Below are 12,912 nucleotides of genomic sequence, written 5' to 3' on the forward strand. Positions count from 1 at the left end.
GAAAAAACATAGAAAGAGCCCCTCATTTTCCTGTGACCACCTGTTTTAAACAACGCCGGATTTAGTACTGGCTTTACAGTTCGAAATTATTTTTAAAATTACCGTTTAAATTACAGGTTTTCATTGATTCGGGATGATGTATAAGTACGTTGCCAAGTTCAATTATTTAAGCTCAATATACAAAACTTATTTTTTCAATCACTATTAGACTGCTATTCGTTTGGAAGGCTTTAATATGTAGTTTCCGTTGTAATTGCCCTACCGTTGTCTAATTTATACCATCCTGGATCGGTAAGGACATTTTTTATTATTTTGATTTGTTTGTTTGAGGACTGCCCTCAATGCAGTTATTACATCTCAACTGCCACATCCTTTGGAAATCTAAAGTTGTGCCATTTCACATCGTAAATACTATTTTTATTTTTGGCATATTTCTGTAGTCTTTGCGGTGTGTTTGGAAATTTAAAAATTGTTCCAGCATTCGCTTAAATTGTATAAATCAAGATTTTGATAGAGTCTCAATTTGAATTGACATGATTCATTTGACATCGTGCTATTATTGAAGAAGGATATCTGTTATCCGAAATATCTAATATTTGTATATTTTATAGTTATTTTATGGTGATGTTGTACCCTTTTTGACTTGTTATGCAATTGGTTTAATATATTATAGTCAATTTTCAACAATTTCCATAAATTTTTTTAATTTTTACAAAATATTTTCCTCTGTAACTACTAGGCCAAGTTCAAGATAAAGATAAATGTAAGCAGCAAGAATGTTCAGTAAAGTAAGATCTACAAACACATCACCATCACCAAAACACAATTTTGTCATGAATCCATCTGTGTCCTTTGTTTAATATGCACATAGACCAAGGTGAGTGAATTATAAAACTGATTTTTGTGCACGGCAAAATCCAATTCAGTTTAAATTTTCTAAATATTAAAGGGCATGTGAAGTTAATTTCAAGTAGTTTCTTATAATGTGGCTCTTTGTGGTAAAAAACCCTTTTTTAACACTATAAGTGCTTTGAAAATTTAATACTTGGAACACATAAAATTAGTGTTGTCAACAGTTAACCGGTTAACCGGTCGAATGGTTGAATACCGAATACCAAAAACGCTAACCGGTTAACAGGACTTTTTTGAAATTTTGATAGTTTTGATATAAATTTGCATGAAAATCATTAAATAATTATGTTTTATTTAAAAATTGTGGTCGTGGTTATTTATTTGACAGATCAATTGTCCAGTTTATTGATTGCTTTTGTTGATCCTAAGTACATAAAATTAATTAGAGCTCGGGGCAGGACCTTAAAGAAACATGATTGGTAAACATGTTTTTTTAACAATAACTTTAAATCAGCGATGCGATTAAATTTTACTAATTTGTTCATTATTTCGTTTTTGATCTAAATTGTGTAAACATCTAAATGTGTAACCTCAGTAGTGCAAGGTTTAGTCTTTCTTTAAACAGAATGCTACCTTAAAAATTGTGAAATGCAAACTAATGTGAATGTACTCAAGGTATACGTGATAGTACGAGTAACATGCTTAAAGAAACAAGCAAACAAAGTTAAAAAAAACAGGTTGTATGTTGAGCTATAGTTATTCATTTCTGTGTCATTTTAGTCTCTTGTGAAGAATTGTTTCATTGGCAATCATACCATATCTTCTTTTTCTATAATTAATTATTTCAAATTGAAACACTGCATATTATTTTCGAAGACAACAAGAGAAAATTAAACAATGATCGGTTTTAGACAAATTCAATTCTACCAGATCAAGACGTTTTTTTTTTATATATTTTTCAATTTAAAGTTGGTACAAATGCTATAGTTGATACGGTGTATTTGTTTATCAAAAACTAAACTTCTCCAGGAATCCTCACAGACTAGCCTTATAATGCCAAAGGACAAACTTCCAATCTTTAATCGTAGTATTATGACTTGGATGAAAGGTTGTCAAATTGACACTTATACCACATCTTATAACTATGTGTACATGTATGGTACTAGTATTGAAACGGCTTTCAAACGACAACTTAAAACTACCGGTTAACCGGTTAATTGGTCGAACGATTATCCGAGTAACCGGTTAGGCAAAAGTGTACGATTTGACAACACTACATAAAATAGCTCCATAGTTTTTGTCGAGCCTGCAACTTTTGTTGCAGAAAGCTCGACATAGGGATAGTGATCCGGCGGCAGCTGCGGCGTTAGCTAACTTTTTAAAAGCTTTATATCTTAGAAGGTGGAAGACCTGGATGCTTCATACTTTGTATATAGATGCCTCATGTTACGAAGTTTCCATCAGTCACATGTCAAATGTCCTTGACCTCATTTTCATGGTTCAGTGACCACTTGAAAAAAAAGTTCAGATTTTTTGTAATGTTGAATTCTCTCTTATTATAAGTAATAGGATAATTATATTTGGTATGTGCGTACCTTGCAAGGTCCTCATGCCTGTCAGACAGTTTTCACTTGACCTCGACCTCATTTCATGGATCAGTGAACAAGGTTAAGTTTTGGTGATCAAGTCCATATCTCAGATACTATAAGCAATAGGTCTAGTATATTCGGTGTATGGAAGGACTGTAAGGTGTACATGTCCAACTGGCAGGTGTCATCTGACCTTGACCTTATTTTCATGGTTCAGTGGTTATAGTTTAAGTTTTTGTGTTTTGGTCTGTTTTTCTCATACTTTATGCAATAGATCTACTATATTAGTTGTATGGAATGATTGTAAGGTGTACATGTCTAGCGGGCAGATGTCATCTGACCTTGACCTCATTTTCATGGTTGAGTGGTCAAAGTTAAGTTTTTGAGTTTTGGTCTTTTTATCTAATACTATATGCCATAGGTCAATTATATTTGGTGTATGGATATATTTTATGATCTTTATGTCTGTCACGCAGGTTTTATTTGACCTCGACCTCATTTTCACGGTTCATTGCTCAGTGTTAAGTTTTTGTGTTTTGGTCTATTTTTCTTAAACTATAAGTAATAGGTCGATCAACTATATTTGTTGTATGGAAGCATTGTTAGCTGTACATGTCTGCCTGGCATGGTTCATCTGACCTTGACCTCATTTTCATGGTTCATTGGTCTTTGTTTAGTTATCTTGGTTAATGTTAAGTTTATGTGACAGTTTTTAATAAAGCTTTATACTTAGGACTATCAACATAATGTCAATGATTAGTAAAGAAGGCGAGACATTTCAGCGTGTGCACTCTTGTTAAACTTTTATTCTATGTTCCTCTACTTTTCAAATCAACACAAATGGTTAGGCTCAGTCACTTGTTAAAAATAGAAACATGGCCAATATCACTTTTTTGTTTGTTTACTCACAACTTTTGAGTTCTTCATTTTGAGGCGCATTAGGGATATTGACCCAACTGCAAAGAAAATGCATCTTTGAATTGTTCAAGTTTATCTTTAAAATTTAGAAAGGATATAATCTTTTCACTTACCATGCATATACCACAAATTGTACATTTTGCTCATTCAAATCCATATTTTAAAATTGTGAATTGGATTAATTGACCTCTGTGGCCAAAGTTAACATCATTTTGGTCAATAAATCTGGAAAATTTAATCATGTTAAGGTAGATTCATGGTATACCATCATCTTCATTCTTGAATTGTACAATCACAGTTCACAATCGGTCTAGATCTTTGCTCAGATCTCCAATTTCCTGAGACAGATTGGCAATATATATACGTTATTTATATATAATATACATGACAATGATATACATTATGTACATGATATAGGAATAAGAAAATTGAAGAATTGATCAAATAAATGTTTTATTGTCTTTTTAGGTATTATCAGACAAGAATACAATAGATATTGGAATTTACTCATGAGATTTAATACTGACTTTTTATCATGACAGACACTGATTTTAGAGTTGCATTACTGGTTAGTTATTTCAAACTTTTATTTTTTATTGTTGATCATTGTATTATATGTTGTTGATATAACTTGCATTATTTGTTGTTGATCATTATCATTTCAGAGGCAATCTTTAATTCTTTACTATTTTGTAATTGATATTTACCCCTTTGAGTAATGTTAAGTTACTGTCATTTGGGGCAGGGGCTTTCTTGAAGCTTTTTTCTCCAATTATGTTGCTAGCTTCAACTTCACTCACACCTGCAGATGTTTCCTTTTTACATTTACACAAATATTGTGTCAATATTTCTTATAAAATAAGAAGATGTGGTATAATTGCCATTGAGACAACTCTCCACAAAAGACCAAGTAACACAGAAATTAACAACTAAAGGTTTTCAAAAACAAGCAAAGCCCGCACCACAAACTTAGCTAAGAAAAGCCCCAAAATTACAAAATTAACAATTCAAACAAGAAAGTAATTGCATTATTTATACATGTATAAAAAAAATAAAGAAACAAAAAAATTACACCGCAACAACCAAATAACACTGAACTACAGGCTTCTGATTTAGAAGGTTAAACTTGTTTGTTAGTGCCAAACCCTCCCCTGACCTGGGACAGTGGTGTAAAGGCACAAAATAATTTCAAACTACATGTATGCAAAACAATAAACAACAAACTAATATGAGAAATAGTAAAACATGTGAACCACTCAATTACAATTACTGGCTCCTGACTTTGGACAGACACATATAAAATGTGGCTGGGTTTAACTTGTTTGAAGACGTCAACCCTCTTAACCATGGCAACATGAAACAGTGGTGTGACAGTATAACATAAGAACAAATTATAAAATCAAATGAAAAGTCGTAATTGGCACAGTTTTTTAGAATTTTGGTTCATCAATGCTTTTTAACTTTATACTTGTTTGGCTTTCTGAATTTTTAGCTCACAAGAGCCTGATGGGCTCCATGTGAGCTTATGCCATGACTTGGCGTCTGTTGTCTGTCCTCGTCCTTTGTCGTCGTCTATTGTTGTAAACTATTTCCAAATATCTTCTCCTCTGAAACTGCTGCGCAAAATACCTTCAAACTTTAACTAAATGTTCCTTAGGGTATCTATAGTTTATTAATTGTATTTTTCGAACTTTCGATTCATCGAAAAACATGGCAGCTATGTCTTAAAATATAACATAGGGGGCAAATGAAGTTTTTGATTTAATTTGTTTTTTATTTGTTTTTCAGTAGTCATGGTAGTCAGGCTTTTACAATCCCTAAAATTGAAAATGGAAATGGGGAATGTGTCAAAGAGACAACAACCCGACCAAATAAAAAAACAACTACAGAAGGTCACCAACAGGTCTTCAATGTAGCGAGAAATTCCCGCACCCGGAGGCGTCCTTCAGCTGGCCCCTAAACAAATATATACTAGTTCAGTGATAATGAAAGCCATACTAATTTCCAAATTGTACACAAGAAACTAAAATTAAAATAATACAAGACAAACAAAGGTCAGAGGCTCCTGACTTGGGACAGGTGCAAAAATGCAGCGGGGTTAAACATGTTTGTGAGATCTCAACCCTCCCCTATACCTCTAACCTGTAGAAAAGAAAACGCATAACAATACGCACATTAAAATTATAACACCACCAGACTACAATGTTAAGGGGTTTGATATATAAAACAAAAAATTTGAAAAATCACTACATTTTTTTAGCTCACCTGGCCCGGAGGGCCAAGTGAGCTTTTCTCATCACTTGGCGTCCGTCGTCCGTCGTCGTTAACTTTTACAAAAATCTTCTCCTCTGAAACTACTGGGCCAAATCAAACCAAACTTGGCCACAATCATCATTGGGGTATCTAGTTTAAAAAATGTGTGGCGTGACCCGGTCAACCAACCAAGATGGCCGCCACGGCTAAAAATAGAACATAGGGGTAAAATGCAGTTTTTGGCTTATAACTCAAAAACCAAAGCATTTAGAGCAAATCTGACATGGGGGTAAAAATGTTTATCAGGTCAAGATCTATCTGCCCTGAAATTTTCAGATGAATCGGTCAATCGGTTGTTGGGTTGCTGCCCCTGAATTGGTAATTTTGAAGAAATTTTGCTGTTTTTGGTTATTATCTTGAATATTATTATAGTTAGAGATAAACTGTAAACAGCAATAATGTTCAGCAAAGTAAGATCTACAAATAAGTCAACATGACCAAAATGGTCAGTTGACCTGTTTAGGAGTTATTGTCCTTTATAGTCAATTTTTAACCATTTTTCGTTAATTAAAGTAATCTTTTACAAAAATCTTCTCCTCTGAAACTACTTGGCCAAATTAATCCAAACTTGGCCACAATCATCTTTGGGGTATCTAGTTTAAAAAATGTGTGGCGTGACCTGGTCAACCAACCAAGATGGCCGCCACAGCTAAAAATAGAACAAAGGGGTAAAATGCAGTTTTTGGCTTATAACTCAAAAACCAAAGCATTTTGAGGAAATCTGACAGGGATAAAAATGTTTATCAGGTCAAGATCTATCTGCCCTAAAATTTTCAGATGAATCGGTCAATCGGTTGTTGGGTTGCTGCCCCTGAATTGGTAATTTTGAGGAAATTTTGCTGTTTTTGGTTATTATCTTGAATATTATTATAGATAGAGATAAACTGTAAACAGCAATAATGTTCAGCAAAGTAAGATCTACAAATAAGTCAACATGACCAAAATGGTCAGTTGACCCGTTTAGGAGTTATTGCCCTTTATAGTCAATTTTTAACCATTTTTCGTAAATTAAAGTAATCTTTTACAAAAATCTTCTCCTCTGAAACTACTTGGCCAAATTAATCCAAACTTAGCCACAATCATCTTTGGGGTATCTAGTTTAAAAAATGTGTGGCGTGACCTGGTCAACCAACCAAGATGGCCGCCACCGCTAAAAATAGAACATAGGGGTAAAATGCAGTTTTTGGCTTATAACTCAAAAACCAAAGCATTTTGAGGAAATCTGACATGGGGATAAAAATGTTTATCAGGTCAAGAACTATCTGCCCTGAAATTTTCAGATGAATCGGTCAATCGGTTGTTGGGTTGCTGCCCCTGAATTGGTAATTTTGAGGAAATTTTGCTGTTTTTGGTTAGTATCTTGAATATTATTATAGATAGAGATAAATTGTAAACAGCAATAATGTTCAGCAAAGTAAGATCTACAAATAAGTCAACATGACCAAAATGGTCAGTTGACCCGTTTAGGAGTTATTGCCCTTTATAGTCAATCTTTAACCATTTTTCGTAAATTAAAGTAATCTTTTACAAAAATCTTCTCCTCTGAAACTACTTGGCCAAATTAATCCAAACTTAGCCACAATCATCTTTGGGGTATCTAGTTTAAAAAATGTGTGGCGTGACCTGGTCAACCAACCAAGATGGCCGCCACCGCTAAAAATAGAACATAGGGGTAAAATGCAGTTTTTGGCTTATAACTCAAAAACCAAAGCATTTTGAGGAAATCTGACATGGGGATAAAAATGTTTATCAGGTCAAGAACTATCTGCCCTGAAATTTTCAGATGAATCGGTCAATCGGTTGTTGGGTTGCTGCCCCTGAATTGGTAATTTTGAGGAAATTTTGCTGTTTTTGGTTAGTATCTTGAATATTATTATAGATAGAGATAAATTGTAAACAGCAATAATGTTCAGCAAAGTAAGATCTACAAATAAGTCAACATGACCAAAATGGTCAGTTGACCCCTTTAGGAGTTATTGCCCTTTATAGTCAATCTTTAACCATTTTTAGCTCACCTGGCCCGAAGGGCCAAGTGAGCTTTTCTCATCACTTGGCGTCTGGCGTCCGTCGTCGTCGTCCGTCGTCCGTCGTCGTCCGTCGTCGTTAACTTTTACAAAAATCTTCTCCTCTGAAACTACTGGGCCAAATCAAACCAAACTTGGCCACAATCATCATTGGGGTATCTAGTTTAAAAAATGTGTGGCGTGACCCGGTCAACCAACCAAGATGGCCGCCATGGCTAAAAATAGAACATAGGGGTAAAATGCAGTTTTTGGCTTATAACTCAAAAACCAAAGCATTTAGAGCAAATCTGACATGGGGTAAAAATGTTTATCAGGTCAAGATCTATCTGCCCTGAAATTTTCAGATGAATCTGTCAATCGGTTGTTGGGTTGCTGTCCCTGAATTGGTAATTTTTAAGAAATTTTGCTTTTTTTGGTTATTATCTTGAATATTATTATAGTTAGAGATAAACTGTAAACAGCAATAATGATCAGCAAAGTAAGATCTACAAATAAGTCAACATGACCAAAATGGTCAGTTGACGCGTTTAGGAGTTATTGCCCTTTATAGTCAATTTTGAACCATTTTTCGTAAATTAAAGTAATCTTTTACAAAAATCTTCTCCTCTGAAACTACTGGGCCAAATTAATCCAAACTTGGCCACAATCATCTTTGGGGTATCTAGTTTAAAAAATGTGTGGCGTGACCTGGTCAACCAACCAAGATGGCCGCCACCGCTAAAAATAGAACATAGGGGTAAAATGCAGTTTTTGGCTTATAACTCAAAAACCAAAGCATTTTGAGGAAATCTGACAGGGGGTAAAAATGTTTATCAGGTCAAGATCTATCTGCCCTGAAATTTTCAGATGAATCGGTCAATAGGTTGTTGGGTTGCTGCCCCTGAATTGGTAATTTTGAGGAAATTTTGCTGTTTTTGGTTATTATCTTGAATATTATTATAGATAGAGATAAATTGTAAACAGCAATAATGTTCAGCAAAGTAAGATCTACAAATAAGTCAACATGACCAAAATGGTCAGTTGACCCGTTTAGGAGTTATTGCCCTTTATAGTCAATCTTTAACCATTTTTCATAAATCTAAGTAATCTTTTACAAAATCTCCACTGAAACTACTAGGCCACAATCATCTTTGGGGTATATAGTTTGAAAAATGTGTCCGATGACCTGGCCATTCAACCAAGATGGCCGCCACGGCTAAAAATAGAACATAGGGGTAAAATGCAGTTTTTTGCTTATAACTATGAAACCAAAGCATCTAGAGCAAATCTGACAAGAAGTTAAATTGTTAATCAAGTCAATATCTATCTGCCCTGAATTTTTCAGATGAATTGGACAACTGGTTGTTGGGTTGCTGCCCTCCAATTGGTAATTTTTAAAGAAATTTTGCCGTTTTTGGTTATCTTGAATACTATTATAGATAGCGATAAACTGTAAACAGCAATAATGTTCAGCAAAGTAAGATCTCCAAATAAGTCAACATGACCTAAATGGTCAATTGACCCCTTAAGGAGTTATGGCCCTTTATAGTCAATTTTTAACAATTTTCATTTATTTGGTAAATTTATGTAAATTTTTACCAAATATAGTTCTCTGTTACTAATGGGCAAAGTTCATGATAGATATAATTGTAAGAAGCAAAATCGTTCAGTAAAGTAAGAACTTCAAACACATCACCATCACCAAAATACAATTTTGTCATGAATCCATTTGTGTCCTTTGTTTAATATGCACATAGACCAAGGTGAGCGACACAGGCTCTTTAGAGCCTCTAGTTCATAAATCTAAGTAATCTTTTACAAAATCTCCACTGAAACTACTAGGCCACAATCATCTTTGGGGTATCTAGTTTGAAAAATGTGTCCGATGACCTGGCCATTCAACCAAGATGGCCGCCACGGCTAAAAATAGAACATAGGGGTAAAATGCAGTTTTTTGCTTATAACTATGAAACCAAAGCATCTAGAGCAAATCTGACAAGAAGTTAAATTGTTAATCAAGTCAATATCTATCTGCCCTGAATTTTTCAGATGAATTGGACAACTGGTTGTTGGGTTGCTGCCCTCCAATTGGTAATTTTTAAAGAAATTTTGCCGTTTTTGGTTATCTTGAATACTATTATAGATAGCGATAAACTGTAAACAGCAATAATGTTCAGCAAAGTAAGATCTACAAATAAGTCAACATGACCTAAATGGTCAATTGACCCCTTAAGGAGTTATTGCCCTTTATAGTCAATTTTTTACAATTTTCATTAATTTGGTAAATTTATGTAAATTTTTACCAAATATAGTTCTCTGTTACTAATGGGCAAAGTTCATGATAGATATAATTGTAAGAAGCAAAATCGTTCAGTAAAGTAAGAACTTCAAACACATCACCATCACCAAAATACAATTTTGTCATGAATCCATTTGTGTCCTTTGTTTAATATGCACATAGACCAAGGTGAGCAACACAGGCTCTTTAGAGCCTCTAGTTTCATCTTCTCTGAATATATATTAAATTAATATCAACATTATAATAAAAAGGGGAAAAGAAGCAATTGCACAAACACATACACACACTCTCGCTTTTGCATTAACTTAACATTTACTCATTACTTGTGTCGTTAACTTTTACAAAAATCTCCTCTGAAACTACTGAGCCAAGGTGTAGGGTATGTAGTTTAAAAAATGTACCCAGTGACCTGACCAATCAACCAAGATGGCTGCCATGGTTAAAAATAGAACATAAGGATAAAATGTAGATTTTGGCTTATATCTCTGAAATCAAAGCTGTTAGAGCAAATCTGACTGGGTAAAATTGTTTCCCAGGTCGATATCTATCTATATCTACATTCAGATTAATCTGACAACTGGTTGTTTGGTTGCTGCCCCTGAATTGGTAATTTTAATGAAATTTTGCAGCTTTTGGTTATTATCTTGAATATTATTAGCTCACCTGGCCCGAAGGGCCAAGTGAGCTTTTCTCATCACTTGGCGTCCGGCGTTTGGCTTCGTCCGGCGTCCGGCGTCGTTAACTTTTACAAAAATTTTCTCCTCTGAAACTGCTGAGCCAAATTAAACCAAACTTGGCCACAATCATCATTGGGGTATCTTGTTTAAAAATTGTGTCCGGTGACCCGCCCAACCAACCAAGATAGCCGCCATGGCTAAAAATAGAACATAGGGGTAAAATGCAGTTTTTGGCTTATAACTCAAAAACCAAAGCATTTAGAGCAAATCTGACAGGTGTCAAATTGTTCATCAGGTAAAGATCTATCTGCCCTGAAATTTTCAGATGAAACCGACAACCCATTGTTGGGTTGCTGCCCCTCAATTGGTAATTTTAAGGAAATTTTACTGTTATTGGTTATTATCTTGAATATTATTATAGATAGAGATAAACTGTAAACAGCAATAATGTTCAGCAAAGTAAGATTTACAAATAAGTCAAATGACAGAAATGGTCAGTTGACCTGTTTAGGAGTTATTGCCCTTTATAGTCAATTTTTAACCATTTTTCGTAAATCTTAGTAATCTTTTACAAAAATCTTCTCTGAAACAACTGGGCCAAATTTAACCAAACTTGGCCACAACTATCATTGAGGTATTTAGGTTAAAAAATGTTTTGCGTGACTGCTAACCAACCAAGATGGCTGCCACAGCTAAAAATAGAACAAAGGGGTAAAATGCAGTTTTTGGCTTATAACTCAAAAACCAAAGCATTTAGAGCAAATCTGATATGGTGTTAAATTGTGCATCAGGTAAATATCTATCTGCCCTGAAATTTTCAGATGAATCGGACAACCCATTGTTTGGTTGCTGCCCCTGAATTAGTAATTTTAAGGAAATTTTGCTGTTTTTGGTTATTATCTTGAATATTATTATAGATAGAGATAAACTGTAAACAGCAATAATGATCAGCAAAGTAAGATTTACAAATAAGTCAACATGACAGAAATGGTCAGTTGACCCATTTAGGAGTTATTGCCCTTTATAGTCAATTTTTAACCATTTTTCGTAAATCTTAGTAATGTTTCACAAAAATCTTCTCCTCTGAAACTACTGGGCCAAGTTAATTATAGATAGAGATAATTGTAAGCAGCTAGAATGTTCAGTAAATTAAGATGTACAAACACATCACCATCACCAAAACACAATTTTGTCATGAATCAATCTGCGTCCTTTGTTTAATATTCACATAGACCAAGGTGAGCGACACATTATAGATAGAGATAAACTGTAAAAGCAATAATGAACAACTATACCACCGCAAAAATTGAAAAAATTTTGGTCGTATATTCAGGTATCACGTCAGCGTCGTCCGAAAATGGATGATTTCTGGATAATAACTTTAGTATAAGTAAATAGAAATCGATTTTTTTAACACAAGGTGTTTAACCACTAAAGAAAGGTTGGATTGATTTTTTTTTTTTTTTTTTTCCTTGTACATCAAGAAACATACTTACATAGACACTATGGCTAAAATGGAACATATTGGTAAAATGCTCTACTAATATTTGCTTTTGAAGAAAATATGACAGATATGAAGAACTTTTAAATGGCATTTTTAAGCCACTAGTTAATATATATTGAAAAGCAAAATCAATCATTGATGAAAGATTTAAACAAAAAAATAACAGTTGAGTAATTCAGGCTCTTGAGAGCCTCTTGTTTTATCTGAGCGTCACTGATATGTCTTATGTAGATTAGAAGCGCCTCATGCGTATTAAACTATAAGTCTGGTAGCTTTGATAACTACAAGCATGTCGAAATGACATTATTGTATTGTTTATTTGTGTATTTCTCTGTCCTGAATAATCTTGTATTTGTTTATACTGTAGTCCTGTCATGTAATGTTGTCATTTTATTGTTATGATAAACATAAACTTTAAACAGCAAAAGTGTTCAGCAGAGTAAAATCTACAAATAAGTTTATATGATCAAAATTGTTAATTGACCCTTTAAGGTCAAGGAACAGTAAATGGGCTATGTCGCAGATTTTGCTAAAAATTTGCATACATCCTTGGCTCGTTGAACTACAACTGAAAATCGAAAAAATAATACATTTATCTCTTTTATTATCTAAAAAATTGCAGATTGATTTCTTTTAATATGGGTGAATATTTGTATAGAAAGCACATAAAATGGGCGAAAAACCTTCTAAAAGTTGTTTTAAAATCGCCAAATCTTTAATTCTACTCCATAGATTTTTCTTAAAAAAACTATATATT

The 12,912-nt window shown here is 33.8% G+C and overlaps 1 protein-coding gene across 8 annotated transcripts in view; it reads left to right on the forward strand.

Annotated features, from left to right (window-relative positions):
• LOC134725519 (mitochondrial S-adenosylmethionine carrier protein-like) overlaps positions 1-12,912 on the forward strand; it is a 77,109-nt gene that overhangs the window by 4,716 nt on the left and 59,481 nt on the right. For 3 of the 8 annotated variants that reach the window (XM_063589398.1, XM_063589417.1, XM_063589407.1), the window contains exons 2-3: positions 740-877; positions 3,828-3,927. In XM_063589398.1, the coding sequence (XP_063445468.1) occupies positions 3,895-3,927 (33 nt within the window). In that variant the 5' untranslated portion in view covers positions 740-877; positions 3,828-3,894. Of the gene's footprint in view, positions 1-739; positions 878-3,827; positions 3,928-12,912 lie in introns of those variants that run through there. The other 5 variants (XM_063589426.1, XM_063589461.1, XM_063589442.1 and 2 more) reach the window with 3 other exon arrangements.

This window comes from Mytilus trossulus, chromosome 1 (genome assembly GCF_036588685.1).
Source record: "Mytilus trossulus isolate FHL-02 chromosome 1, PNRI_Mtr1.1.1.hap1, whole genome shotgun sequence".
Taxonomy (NCBI): Eukaryota; Metazoa; Mollusca; class Bivalvia; order Mytilida; family Mytilidae; genus Mytilus; species Mytilus trossulus.